This window comes from Ovis canadensis, chromosome 24, assembly GCF_042477335.2.
Source record: "Ovis canadensis isolate MfBH-ARS-UI-01 breed Bighorn chromosome 24, ARS-UI_OviCan_v2, whole genome shotgun sequence".
NCBI lineage: Eukaryota > Metazoa > Chordata > Mammalia > Artiodactyla > Bovidae > Ovis > Ovis canadensis.
In genome coordinates this window covers 48078729-48093230 of record NC_091268.1, presented here as the reverse complement: position 1 = coordinate 48093230, position 14502 = coordinate 48078729, and the positions used below count along the sequence as shown (strand labels likewise).

The 14502-nt window shown below is 51.7% G+C and overlaps 1 protein-coding gene across 13 annotated transcripts in view; it reads left to right on the top strand.

The window, feature by feature from the left end:
• The window catches only part of GTF2IRD1 (GTF2I repeat domain containing 1), a 119219-nt gene extending 105968 nt beyond the window's left edge, over positions 1 to 13251 (top strand). For 5 of the 13 annotated variants that reach the window (XM_069571006.1, XM_069571005.1, XM_069571002.1 and 2 more), the window contains 3 exons: positions 2297 to 2489; positions 5656 to 5693; positions 12514 to 13251. In XM_069571006.1, coding sequence (XP_069427107.1) covers positions 2297 to 2489; positions 5656 to 5693; positions 12514 to 12530 — 248 coding nt within the window. In that variant the 3' untranslated portion in view covers positions 12531 to 13251. Of the gene's footprint in view, positions 1 to 2296; positions 2490 to 5655; positions 5694 to 8639; positions 8780 to 9849; positions 10115 to 12513 lie in introns of those variants that run through there. The other 8 variants (XM_069571001.1, XM_069570999.1, XM_069570997.1 and 5 more) reach the window with 2 other exon arrangements.
• Positions 13252 to 14502: the final 1251 nt, after the last annotated feature.

Below are 14502 nucleotides of genomic sequence, written 5' to 3'. Positions count from 1 at the left end.
CTGCAGCCAGCCTGGCCTCCAGTTGTCCCCAGCTGACCTGTCTGCTCCCTGGGGACATAGTTGCACTGTGACTGATGGGAGCTGACTCCTCATTCTCCCCCCCAACCAAGAAAGCGGCTGGGGAGAGGAAACAGTCAGCGGTACACACAGCTGGGACAGCGGTCAGCCTCAAGCGCCTCTAGGGCTGGGCTGTGTGGCAGAGGCCGTGGGGCACGGCCAAGCGCCTCTTCACACAGACGCTTGTCTGCCCGGCACACTCTCAGCCCTGAGAATCTAGAAGAAGGAGTCTGATCCCGCCATCAGGGGGGCTCAATGTGGGGAGGGAACTGGCCATGGAAATGATGCAAAGTGCCAAGTCCCCTGCAGAAGGCATCCAGGTGCCAGGGAAGAACCAGGGTGGCACAGCTGATAATACAGCCACCACCAGCGGAGCAGTTTCTAGATTACTGAGTGTCAGGCAACACTAGGTGCTCTGTATACATTTTTGTTTTCCACCACTTTTTAATTTTGCAAAACTGAAACTCACACCCATTAAATAACAGCTCACCATTTTCCCCTCCTCCTTTCTGTTTCTATGAATTTGAGTACTCTCAGACCTCACATAAGTGAAAAGATACAGTGTTTGTGGTTCATCCATGTTGCAGCTTGTGTCAGAATTTTCTTCCTCTTAAAGGCTGAATAAGATTCCCTAGTATGTGCCCTCTGTGGGGTCGCACAGAGTCGGACACGACTGAAGCAACTTAGCAGCAGCGGCAGCAGCATCTGCATTAGATTTTGTCTGTCCACTCATCCACTGAAAGACACCTGTTGCTTGCACCTCTTGCCTCTTGGGCAGCTCTGTATATGTTTTGTTTGTGATGAATTTAGCAGTATTATCTAGTTTGTATTGTAGTTGAGAGTTAGAAGACGATTTTTTTTTTTAAGAATTTCAGAGAGTGACGAAGGAAAGCGGGAAAGTGTGGAAGTGTGATGAGGAGGCAGGGGTAATGGGGGCGTATCCATGGCTGGATCAGTGAACAAGAAAGCTCCTTGGAAGAAGGGACGTTTGAGCAGGAACTTGCATGTCACGGGGGACAAACAGAGGGACGCTTGCCAGGCGTAGGGAACAGCTCAGTGACTGCGGAGCAGTGAGAAGGCTGGTGGGCCAGGAGTGGGAAGGTGCGGCGGGGGAGAGGTTCTCGATGAGTGCAGAGAGGCGGGCAGGCCAGGACTTGGGGTTTCGTTTTGAGAGTAACAGGAAGCAACTCTGCTGTGTGGTTTGCTGTGGCTTTTTCACTTTTTATTTTGAAATCAGCTTTCAAAGCAGAGAGAATGACTCAGTGACCCACCGTGTAATCCACAGACCTGGCTTCTGTGTTTATCGACATTTAGCCAATCTTATATCTAAGCCCAGTTCATTGGGCTTCCTGGGTTGGTACTAGTGGTAAAGAACCCACCTGCCCATGCAGGAGACTTAGGTTCAGTCCCTAGGTTGGGAAGATCCCCGGGTGGAGGGCATGGCAATCCACTCCAGTATTCTTGCTTAGAGAATTCTCTATAGAGAATTCCAGTATTGTCCATAGAGAATCCCATGGACAGAATTCCATAGGCATGGTTTGATAGCTTTAGTCTTTTAAAACAAACCTAAGACATCCCGTCATTTTGTCCATAAATACCTAAGTAGGGTCTTTTATTTTTTCTAACACAACAGGAGTAGATTTTACATCTATATATATATTTTTTTGGCCTTGCAGGATCTTAGTTCCCCAAGCAGGGATCAAACCTATGCCCCCTGCAGTGGAAGCAAGCAGTCCTAACCACTGGACCTCCAGGGAATTCCTTGGATTTTTTTTTTAACTTATTGAAGTAAAAATGACTTACAATGCTGTGTTAATTTCTGCTGTACAGCAAGGTGACTCAGTTTTATAAATATATATATATTCTTTTTCATATTCTTTTCCATTCTCGTTTATCACAGGATATTAAATACAGTTTCCTGTGCTATACAGTAGGACTTTGGTGTTTATCCACCCTATCTATCTATCTATCTGTCTATCTATATATATATATATATAGATATAATAGCTTGTACCTGCTAATCCCAAACTCCCAATCCTTCCCTCCTCATCCCCCACCCCTGGATTTTTAGTTTTGCTAACTGGGTTCAAACAAACCAACCAGTGGTGTGTGTGTTGACTTACAAACTCTCTGGGGTACAGTGGCTACCGAGTGGGCCATGCTGGGTCCCAGCCCTTCCCCAGAGAGCTCGCCTTAGACCAGGGAATCTTCCCTCACCCTGACCCCCTGTGCACTCTAGGTGAGGCTCTGGGCCTGAACCGGCCCGTGCTGGTCCCTTACAAACTGATCCGGGACAGCCCAGACGCCGTTGAGGTCACGGGCCTGCCTGACGACATCCCTTTCCGGAACCCCAACACATACGACATCCACCGGCTGGAGAAGATCCTGAAGGCCCGCGAGCACGTCCGCATGGTCATCATCAACCAGCTCCAGTGAGTGCCCCCGGCACCTGCTGCAGGGGGTATGGGGGGGCGCGGGGGAGGGAGGGTGCTGTCTGGATCTGGGAGGGGAACCCTCAGAGCTGGCCCAGCCAGGAGTCCAAAACAGAAACAGCGAGAAAAGGAGAGAGAGGAAACTCTCACTTGCACAGAATCAGGTAGGCAGCCTAGCTGTCTTTCATCTTTTCTTTTTTTTGATGTGGACCATTTTTAAACTCTTTATTGAATTTGTTACAATATCGCTTCTGTTTTATTTTTTGGTTTTTTGGCCTCGAGGTGTTTGGGATCTTAACTCCCTTGACAAGGGCTTGAACCCGCACCTGTTGCACTGGAAGGCCACGTCCTAACCACTGGACTGCCAGGGAAGTCCCAGCAGTCTCCTCTTAAAAGATGAGGAAACAGATATCCAGAGTGAGAAAGGGACAGTGTAAGTCACAGTGGGTCAGCTGGGCTCCGGACCCAGACATCTTAGTCTGTGCAGGCTGCTGTAACAGCGTACCACGGACCAGGTGGCTTAAACAACAGAACTTTATTTCTCACTATTATGGAGGCTGAGAAGGGCAAGATCAGCGTGTCAGCAGATTTGGTCCCTGGCGAGGCTCTTCCTGGTTCATGAGTGAGCATCTTCTCACTTTGTCCTCACAGGGTGGAAGGCATGAGGGAGCAATCTGAGACCTCTTATATAAAGGCACTAATCCTGTTCATGAGGGCTCTACCCTCCATATCTAATCACTTCTCAAAGGCGCCACCAACAAATATCATCACACTGGGAATTAGGTATTTTTCCACATTTGAATTCTTCGGGGACACAAGCACTTAGGCTATAGTGCCAGATGTCCTGATTCTAACCCCTTTCAATTGAAACACATGGCCTCAGCATTCATAGGTATTTATTTTTTCAATTTTAATTAAATTTGATTTTTTTTTTACTATGCCACTCATTTTTACCTGTTTTACTGTATTTAGAAAATAACAGTAATTCAGTACCCCCAACCCTAGAAATAGCCACTGTCTGTATTTTATTGTATATCCCTATATACTTTTTTAAATACGGTAGTTTATTTGATTATTTTTCGGATTTAAAAACAATACGCACAGCAAACTTGGAAAATATAAAAGGTAGAAGGAAGGAAGATAACCCATAACCCACCTATTTAGAGTTAACACTGGTGGTGCATTTCTTTGACTTTCTGTTCTATTCCCATATTTTCTTTCCAGTTTTACACTCCCTGTTTTTGAGGGTTTTTTTATTTTAAATTTTTATTTATTTATTCACTCATTCATTTATTTTGGCTATGCTGGGCCTTCATTGCAGCTCCCGGGCTCAGTAGCTGAAGTCCTTGTGCTTAGTTTCAGCATATGGGATCTAGTTCCCTGACCAGGGATCAAACCCACGCTGCCTGCAGTGGAAGCGCAGAGTCTCAACCTTTCTGGCGGTTCAGTGATTAGGATTCAGCGTTTTCCCTGCAGTGGCCTGGGTTTGATCCCTGGTCAGGGAGCTAAGACTCCACAAGCCACACATATTGTGGCTTTTTTATTTTAAAAATACAACTTTTTTTGAGGGGGGAGGGGGCAGCCAAAACTTTTTTTTAATAAAATAATATAAAGTAAAATAATTGTGTCAAAAAAATTGTATCATTCAACTGATCTGAGTTGTCCAGCTACAGAAATAGCAATATGCCAGAGGCTTGTTTGGACTCGTGATAAAGATACAGTAAAATATCTATTGATCTGTGGGGAGAAATCATATTATTCAGTGAAAGTGAAAGTCGCTCAGTCATGTCTGACTCTTTGTGACCCCATGGACTATATAGTCCATGGAATTCTCCAGGCCAGAATACTGGAGTGGGTAGCCTTCCCCTTCTCTGGGGGATCTTCCCAACCCAGGGATGGAACCCAGGTTTCCTGTGTTGCAGGCGGATTCTTTACCAGCTGAGCCACAAGTGAAGCCCCAGATTATTCAGCAGGGCCTCAAAAGTAGAGGTTTCCCTCCCTTCTCATGTATGTTCACCCCCTGAAGTAACTTCTGGAAAATAGGAGAAAATGCCCACCCACCCCCAGTAGGTGTACCTCTCAGAGAGAAGACATTCTGGGGTTTTCCTTCCATGTTTCCCATATATCAGTTCAGTTCAGTCGCTCAGTCGTGTCCAACTCTTTATGACCCCATGAACTGCAGCACACCAGGCCTCCCTGTCCATCACCATCTCCCGGAGTTCACTCAAACTCACGTCCATCGAGTCAGTGATGCCATCCAGCCATCTCATCCTCTGTCGTCCCCTTTTCCTCCTGCCCCCAATCCCTCCCAGCATCAGAGTCTTTTCCAATGAGTCAACTCTTCGCATGAGGTGGCCAAAGTATTGGAGTTTCATATATATGTAAATTAGGTTACAGCTAATTTGGGGAGGTTCTTATAATAATGCTGCAAGTAAAATAATCATTAAAATAAAAAGTTATAGACATAGTAGGGCTTCCCTGATAACTCAGTGGTAAAGAAACCGCCTGCTAACGCAGGAGACAAGAGTCCAGTCCCCGATCCAGGAAGATCCCACACGCCGTGCGGCAACTAAGCCCGTGTGCCACAACTGCTAAGCTTGTGCTCTAGAGCCTGGGTGCCACGAGTACTGAAGCCCGTGTGCCCTAGAGCCTATGCTTTGAAACAAGAGAAGCCACCACAGTGAGAAGCCCTGGAACTGCAGCTAGAGAGTAGCCCCCACTTGCCGAAACTAGAGAGAGCAATGAAGACCCAGCACAGCCAAAACTCACTAAATAAAAATAAACATTAAAAGAAAAAAAAAAAAGAATCCAGGTTCCTTTAAAAAAAAAAAGATGTATTTAAAACATAGTACTATCTCGTATATCCATTTACATAAATGTAGGCACACACTTCAGATCACTTGGTCAGACGACACCCTCGCTTTCTAGAGGAAACCAGTCAGAGGGGTGACCTACGTGGCTCGGCACTGACGGTGCCAGGCTTGCCATCACCCCACCTGCTCTGGGCGGGGACGCTGACCACTTTCATCTGGGTCTTTTCTGGCTAACGTTCCAGCATTGGTGGCAGCCTCTTCATCTCACAATGTTGCCCACATTCAGGGAGCAGGTGAGGAGGGGGAGGGGCAACCTGGTGTTCTGACTGCCACCTCATTTCTCTCTTTTTCAGACCTTTTGCAGAAATCTGCAGTGACGCCAAGGTGCCAGGTGAGTCAGAGGCTAAAGAGGCCACCCTTCTGCTTCTCGGGGACCAGACACAGCTGGGCCAGGGGGCACACGATAGAGGAAAGTGTAGTTGTCCTGCCTGGAACTTCCCCAGGAACCCTGAGACCTTCTGCAAGGCCAGTATCCCCAGAAGGTCCCAGGAAGCCTGCAGGTGCCCTTCAGAGAGGCCCTGCCATGGAGAGCTGATCCTGGCAGATCAGCTAGAGATAAGGAGGGGCAGGCAGGAGCCAAGCAGGAGGGGGCATCAGGTAGGATGGGGACGCCACCTGGGGTGGGGAGAGGGGGTGACCTATGCCCTGCAGGGGTGAGGCAGGTGGGCGCTGCCCAAGACTGGCTGGGCCCCTGGACTCTGCCTGCATTTTCAGGGCAACACCTGCACTAGACCCTAGTCTTCTAGAACCTTTCAGGGTCCTGGAACCTGGGAAGCTCTGGGATTCTGATCAAGCAGGTGTGTCACAGGACTTGAGAGGCTGGAGCCCAGGGATTGGAAGGTGCACCTCTGATTAAGAACACTGATTTACAGGGAATTCCCCAGCAGTCCAGCGGTTAGGACTTTGGACTCTCACTACTGAGGGTCCAGGTTCAATCCCTGGTTGGGCAACTAAGATCTCACAGGCCACATGCCACGGCCAAAAAACAACAGCGCTGATCTAGTCCCACCTCTCATGGTACAGCTGGGAAACTGAGGCCCAGGGAGGGGAAGGGACTTAGCAAGGCCACACAGTGAGCTGGTGGCCTCCTCGAGCCTGGTGTGCTGACCATCCATCGGAACCACAGGCCACAGTGGACTGGAGGCCCCAGCGTGGCTGTTCAGTGGGGACAGTGACAGGATTCAACGAGGCTACCCCACCCCAGCCTGAGACTTAAGGTCCTAACTCCAAATGGTCAGAGTTCCCCTGGAATGCCACAGCCTTCTAGCATGTGCTGATGCCAAGGGCATGGTATGGGATAGGGAGGTGACTAGGTTTGGGAGCTGCTCCCAAGTCAGAGGCGAACATGCAGAAGGCCCCATGGAGGCCTCCAGGAGGAGAGTTTGGGACAAATTATCAGAGACTTAACGGGCTTCCCTGGTGGCTCAGACGGTAAAAAAAAATCCGCCCGCCAACGCAGGAGACCTGGGTTTGATCCCTGGGCCTGGAAGATCCCCTGGAGAAGGGAATGGCTACCCACTCCAGTATTCTTGCCTGGAGAATCCCCATGGATGGAGGAGCCTGGTGGGCTGCAGTCCATGGGATTGCAAAGAATCAGACACGACTGAGCAACTAACACTTTCACTTTATCAGAGACATATCCACTGCCCCCCACCATAGCCATCTTTAGGGTCTTACAGTGACCTCCACGGTGGCCACAGCCCGGGGTGAGCACCTCTGAGTTGTCTGCACGTGGAGCCTCCTGCAAAAATCCCTCCTCCCTGGCTCACAGCCTGGGTTCCTTCTGCCTCCACAGTCTTCTGTTTCCCGGGATCTCCACTCATACCGCATCCAGACCCCAACCTCTGGCTTTGCTTCACCAGCTAGACAGTTGCCCACCCAGGCCCAGCATGCCCTCATCCGTGTCATTAAGACCTTTCCATGGGCTTTGTCAATAAGCTGTATCCACTCAGTCAAGCCCAAATCTCCACTTACACAGCACACAGCTGCAAATATTTGGGGAGGAGCCACACCGTGCAGGGAGATCTTAGTTCCCTGACCAGGGGTGGAACTTGTAGCTCCTGCAGTGAAAGCATGGAGTCCTGGCACTGGACCACCAGGGAAGTTCCCAATACACAGCTGCGAATCTTAATTTTTTTAATTTTTGGCTGCACTAGGCCTTCATTGCTCTGGGCGGGCTTTCCCTAGTTGTGGCGAGCAGGGGCTCCTCTTGGTTGCCGTGCGAGGGCGTCTCATCACGGTGGCTTCTCTTGTTGAGGAGCACAGGCTCTGGGGTATGCGGACACATGGGCTTCATTGCCCCTCAGCATGTGGAATCTCCTCGGACCAGGGATCGAACCCGTGTCCCCTGCATTGTCAGGCGGATTCTTAACCCCTGGCCCATCAGGGAAGTCCCCCACACATAACTGCAAATCTTTTTGCTAAGTCTTTCATAATCACATGAATTGGATTCAGTAACAGCACAACCCCTGCTGGTCCTGCTCTGTGCTGGGCTTAGTACTGGGTTCCTTCAAACTCTTAGTCTCCTTTGAGTCTCGTATCATACAGTTTTCCCCTTTTGGCTCAGAGAGGTTCATCATTTTCCCAGGGTCACACAGCTAGTAAGTGGCAGCTATGGAGTTTGAACTTCGGGCTTCTGGCTCTAAACTAGGCTTTCTCTCCACTGGGACGCTGCCTGTCCACCAGGGCCTGTGACCTGTCATTTGCCACAGCATTGTGAGATCTGGGCCATCACATGTCGGTGGTAACAGTAGCAACCATACTGATAGCAGTTCTCGGTTGTTGAGTATTTACTGGGGACCAGGTACATTATCTCATGAGATGCTCCCAGCAAACCTGCAGAATCCCACTCACATTTTACCTGCGACAAAACTGAAGGTACAAGGCCATTAAGTGACTCTCCCTGAGACCCAAGGCTGTATGGCTCTGAGTCTGGGAGTTCTGGGGAGCCTGGGACCTTGGACTCTACCTGGTCCGAGAAGGGTATAAGGAAACCCTGGGCCTGAGCTGAGCCTGCTGGGGAAGCCTCCCTGGAGGAGGAGGCCATAGTGTCAGCAAAGCAGACAGTGGGCGGGAGGAGGAGAGTGGGCAAGTCGGGCATGGGGGCTGCTCAGGGAAGGCGGCTCTGGAGATGGGCCTCAGCCGCTGGGGGATCAGGAGCCTTGAGTGCTGAGAAGGGGACTTCAAACCTGCCAATAAGGCCTTCTCCAAGGAGAAGTCAGGAAGGTGAGACACAGTGGCCCTGGCACCCAGCATCAGCAACCCTTTCTCCCACCAGCCAAAGACAGCAGCATTCCCAAGCGCAAGAGAAAGCGGGTCTCCGAAGGAAACTCCGTCTCCTCCTCCTCCTCCTCGTCTTCCTCTTCCTCCTCCTCTAACCCGGAGTCGGTAGCATCCACCAACCAGATCTCACTCGTGGTAAAGTTGCGCAGAACAGGACCTGACTGCTCTTCCCTTTGGCTTTCAGCCGGCACTCGGGCAGGGTCGTCTACACTGGGGCGTGGGTCCAGGGTGCGGGGAGACGCCGGGTGCTGAGCAGGGTCTGCAGACTCAACTGCCTGCCCCACCCGTGAGCTAGTCCACCTCTCCTCTCATCAGGTGCTCACAGGCACCCCAGGGAAGGAATTCACAGGCCCACTATGCAGATGGGCAAGCTGAGACCTCAGAGTGGGAAGGGACTTGACACCTCCTCCCACTCGATAGGACCTTGAGCAGATTCCCGGGTTCCTAGGGCAGTCAGATGCTAGACTAATCTCTGTGCTCACATCACATGCTCTGAGCCACAGGGCTGTGAGGCATGGGTGTTACCCACAATACGTAGATGAGGAAAACCGGGGACAGAAGCCCATTAACTCTGCAGCCTCACGCTGGTCAGTGGTGGATGGACGCCCCACCTCCAGAGCACCACCTGCTCTGTCACGTGGCTCCTCCCGAGGGGAAAGCTTCATTAAAGGCACAATCCAAGGGTTCTTTCTGATTTCAAAATATCAGCTTTGGAATCCCAAGTCCAAATGGGGAGAATAATTGGAAGCCAATTGAAAATGACTTTAGGATTTGTTTATGCTCGGACCCCTTCCCAAAATGCACAGCAGTTCAGGCTTTGCCTCTGTCCCTGCCAGGGTGCTCACAGAGGGTCCTTCAACCCTCCCGCCACGCAGAGAGACAGGAAGGCTTGCTCTGGAGCCTGAGGCCTGGAGGGGGCTAAGTTTATGGGGCTCAGGCCACCTGTTCTGAGCGATCCCCAATTTCTTCCCCACGTTTGCCCACACGGTTGGTCCCTGGGACACAGGTGGGAACAGGTCAGAAAGCTCCAGCCCTGGCCCGACAGTCACTGGTGAACCGTGAGATCTTAGGTCACACCCCCCTCTCTGGGCCTCCCACAGCCTCAAAATAAATAGCATCCGAGGAAGTCCTTCAGAAATCGTCCCGGGGGGCTCTCGGAGCCACCTGGAGTCCTAACCCAGGCTGTCTGTCCCCCCTCTCTCTAGCAATGGCCAATGTACATGGTGGACTATGCCGGCCTGAACGTGCAACTCCCGGGACCTCTGAATTACTAGACCTCAGTGCTGAATCAGGACCTCACTCAGAAAGACTAAAGGAAATGTAATTTATGTACAAAGTGTATATTCGGATATGTATCGATGCCTTTTAGTTTTTCCAATGATTTTTACACTATATTCCTGCCGCCAAGGCCTTTTTAAATAAGTAAAAAGAAAAAAGAAAAAAAAAAATCATTGCTTCTGTTCCTAACTGTTACTTGTTCTCTTTTGGAATTTGTGGCTGCAGCTGCCGTCCCTGGAATGAGGTCAGGAAGTTTGGCTCAGCTGGCCTGCCCAGGCCTTCCGTCTTTGCCAAGAGCAGAGGCCACGGCCCTGACCACAGGGCCCTGGGTACAGGCTTCATTCATTTTGCTGCTGCTGGGGTCACACGACCTCAGGACGCAGTACCAGAAGAAGGTGAAGTGCAGGGCCGAGCCCCTGGCCTCAGGGAGCATGCCGTGTGGTGGAGGGTCATCTTGTCCTGGCCCCAGTAACAGGTGCAGTCAAGGTCAGATATGATAAGGAGACATGGAATCTCCATAGCTAGACAGAAGACATCTTGGAGACGGGACCTTTGGGTTGGGCCCGGAAAGGTGACATGGCTCTTGGTTTTTTTTATTTTTTGGCCACGCTGTGCGGCACGTGGGATCTTAGTTCCCAGACCAGGGATTGAACCTGCACCCCTTGCTTTGAAAGCATCGAGTCTCAACCACAGACTGCTCGGGAAGTCCCTGAGGCGGGTTTTGGCTACTGTGTGCACAAACTCAGTCACTCAGTCGTGTCTGACTCTTTTCAACCCCATGGGCTGTAGCCCATCAGGCTCCTCTGTCTATGGAATCTTACAAGCAAGAATACTGGAGCGGGTTGCCATTTCCTCTCCCAAGGGAACCCTCCAACTTAAGGATCGAACCCATGTCTCCTGCATTTGCAGGCAGATTCTTTACAGCTGAACCACCTGGGAAGCCCCAGGTTTTTGCTAGAGCTCAGGGTATTTAAGCAAAGTGGTGGGTCACAGCTACTGGTCAGAAAGACCAGTTTGGTGACAGGTGGAAAGGTGAAGGAAGTGATGAGACTGAACTTCAGAAAACAAGTCCAAAGGGTCTGGCAGTCATTCAGGCTGGCCATACTGGCCACTCCTTCAGTCCTGATGGGGAAGCCGGGGAAGGACAGGATGCCCTGGAAGCACATGGCAGGGTGCCTTTACCTAGCACAGACTCAAGAAACGGTCCTTGAAGCACGCTGTTGTTCAGTTGCTCAGTCATGTCCAACTCTGCGACCCCACGGACTGCAGCCCACCAGGCTTCCCCATCCTTCACTATCTCCCAGAGCTTGCTCAGACTCACGTCCATTGAGTCAGTGATACCATCCAACCACCACGACCTCGGTCGTCCCCTTCTCCTCCTGCCTTCAATTTTTCCAGCATCAGGGTCTTAGGAGCTGGCAGGACAAATAGGGAGGGCTGGGGCTGGACACTGTCATGGGGAAGAGCCACATGTGTAAAGGCAGGGAGACTGGACTGAGAACCTGGGCATTCTAGGAACGAGAAGGAGTTGCTGGAGCAGGGGAAGGGAGGAGAGTGGCTGGAAGTGAGATGGAAAGGTGGGCAGGGGTGGTCCACACGCTGTGCCCTGCATGTGGTACTATGATGAGGGGTGAACCGGGGCAGAAATGCAGTGGGCTCTGCGGGCCCAGCCTGCTGCTCTGCAGCTACATTGTATCCTTTTCCCCCTGGGTCCTGGTGGAAGACCTTGAGGGCTGGGCAGAGGTGAGGAGGGACGCTGGGGAGAGCTACAGCACGGAGTACCAGGGGAGAACCAAGACCAGGTCTGCACATTTTGGAAGGGCACGCCTTCCCCCGCAGAGGAGAGAGAAGCCGGAGTCCACGTGGGAGGCTCTTGCTGTTGTCCCAGCCAGAGCTGGTGGGGGTTTGGGCCAGGTGAAGAATAACAAGGAGGTCAGCCAACAGGACTTGGAGGTCAGTTAGACGCCAGTGCTGGGGCGTGGAGGGGTCAGGGTGGACTGCGGCGTCCAGCCAGGGTCCAGCAGGAAGCCTGCGATGTGGAGGAACTGAGTCCTGAGTCAGCTAAGTACACAATCCAAACAGGCCAGGAGCTCCCGCCAGCCCTCTGGGTCAGCCCAGTGCCCAGAGCCGAGAGGCAAGGTCCTGTCCCAGCCTTCCAGACTTCCTCCTGGAAAGACACAAGAAGCCGCAACCACAAGCTTGGCATGCCCCCACTCAGACTTTTCCTCTCTCTGCCACATTCCAGTGGCCCCAGGACCTGCCGGGCCCTCCACTCCATCTTCAGTTCCCTGGCTTTAAGCCCAGTCCGCCTTTAATCTCCAGGATCAGGGGAGGGGCGACCCCCTACCATTGACCACCCACTGCCCTCAAGGCATCAACTGCCTAGGAGATCAAGGACCGCATGGTAACTGCCACCTTGCCGTCAGACCCTCTCTCCTGGCACTCAGCCTTCCTCCATCTAATCCTGTCTCTCCCTGCATTAAAAAGCCCCCACTGCGTTCCCTCCCCTGCACCATTCAGTGCCCGGCCCTCCCTCTGTCCCCCTCCTCTGCCTCCCACCCCACCGATCTGTGCCCTTTTCTTCTCCACAGCAGCCACTGGGCAGTGAGCGTGCCTCCAGCCTGGCCACTGGCCTGCGTCCCTGTAGCCCGGCCGGCCCGTGGCTCGGGCCCACCTGGCGCCCCAGCCGCCGGGCTGGCGCCGCCCGGTTGTCTAGACCGGTCCAGGCCGCCCCGCCCCCGCGCTCAGATCTGCAGCCAGAGCCGGAAGTGGCTCCTGCCCGGAGCGGGCGGGGCTTTGCGTGCTCCAGACGGTGCAGCCGGCGGCTGCGCGGAGAGGCGGGGAGCCCTGGGGAAGGCCGCTGAAACCCCGAAAGACCGGACTCTCCGCCTTTGTCATCCTTCGGACGCATGCAAATAGGCGGATTGGTGCAGCGAAACTTTGTGCCTTGGTGCCAGGCTTCATTGCAGAAATAAAGGGAATCCCCCTTCCCAAGACAAAGCTTTTGAACAAAGAGGTCACCTATATCCGTTTTCCTTCCCGTCCCGGAGGCTCAGGGCTTTAGGAGATGTGTCCGGGCTGAGTACCGAGGATGTGCTTAGGGGCCTCTGGCCGCCTCCCCTCCACCCGCTACCCGGCCTGTTTGCTTAGTCCGGAATGTGCCCACCCAGCGCTTCCCCCGCCCCCCAGATCTGCCAGCAGGCCCTGCTTTCCGCAAGAGAGCCCAGATGCTGTTTATGCAACCTCCCCAGAATCTCAGTGTACTGTACTTTTTTAAAGTGATTTGATTCAAAGCACTCATTCTTTAATTAAACTTCATTTGGCTGCCATCTGTCTGGGTTCAAAATTGGCTTCGTGTTTTGCAACTCTAAATGAGAATTGTTATTGAATGTGTAAACACATGCACCAAAAAAAAAAAAAATCACAAAACACTTTCAAAAGTAATAAATGAGGAATGTGCAGAAGCAACATTAGGAGCTGCATCTTAAACGTTCTAATTGCTGGGGAATGTATTCTGGTGGGTACATAATCATGTTATATACAAAACTTTGTATAGAAATCTGGTATCAATGAAAAGATCAAGATTATGGAAAATGCCAGAATTATATCAGACTGAAAACAGTAATAAAGCAATCATCATCGGAGCAGGGACAAAGCGAGGGTGAGGCTGGAGGGGGGAAGGGCAGCAGTTCCATACACCTGCTCCCCTGCGGGGAGCTTCCCTCACCTGGCTGGCTGCCCCGCTTCTACTGAAAAGAGGAAGGTGAGCTCTGCTGGCAGGGGCTTCACAACAGCCCTTCCAGATACTTCTTTAAATAAGGAGCCAGGGGACTTCCCTGGTGGTCTGGTGAATAAGACTCCAGGTTCCCAATGCAGGGGGCCTGGGTTTGATCCCTGGTCAGGGAACTAAGAGCCTGCCTGCTGCAATTACTGAGCGGCCAAAATACATTAAAAAAAAAAAAAAAAGTCCAAGTTTTATTGAGGGTTGTCTACTGACCTCCAAGGTAGAAGGTCTCCTCCCTCCCACCTGCCCCGGCAGAGAAGAAAGAAAAGATGGACTGTAGCACCTCTTTGAAGCCTTGTGTTAGTGGCTGGATAAGAGGTCGGTGCTCTTTGGGGGGAAATGGTCTTCAGGATTTTTCAATGAGGAAACTGAAGCATGAAGACAGGGAAGGAGCAGGGCTAGAGGCTGTTGGTCTCAGGAAGGGGCGGGTTCTTGCTGGCGTTTGTTTCTGGGTGATCGAGACTGGAGGATGCGGGAGTGGAAAGATAGGTGGTAGTTGAGATGTGGATTAAAGCAGACCCCAGCATCCCCAAGACTCTCTTTGGCTGATTTGTCCTCTGTGCCCCCTTGATCTTGTCTCCCTGGCCGTCTCCCCAGCACCACCTTTCTATCACAAAGCAGCCTCTCTCTTCCTTTCCAACTCACGTAACTGCGCCTTCCCGTTTTACCTATCACTGAAATGTCCCCTCCTTGGGGGCCTCTCCAGACCACCTAGTCTAAATCAGATACGCTCTACTTCATAAGTTTTACATTTCATCTCCTTAAAAAAAAAAAGAAAACAAACAAAAAACATGTA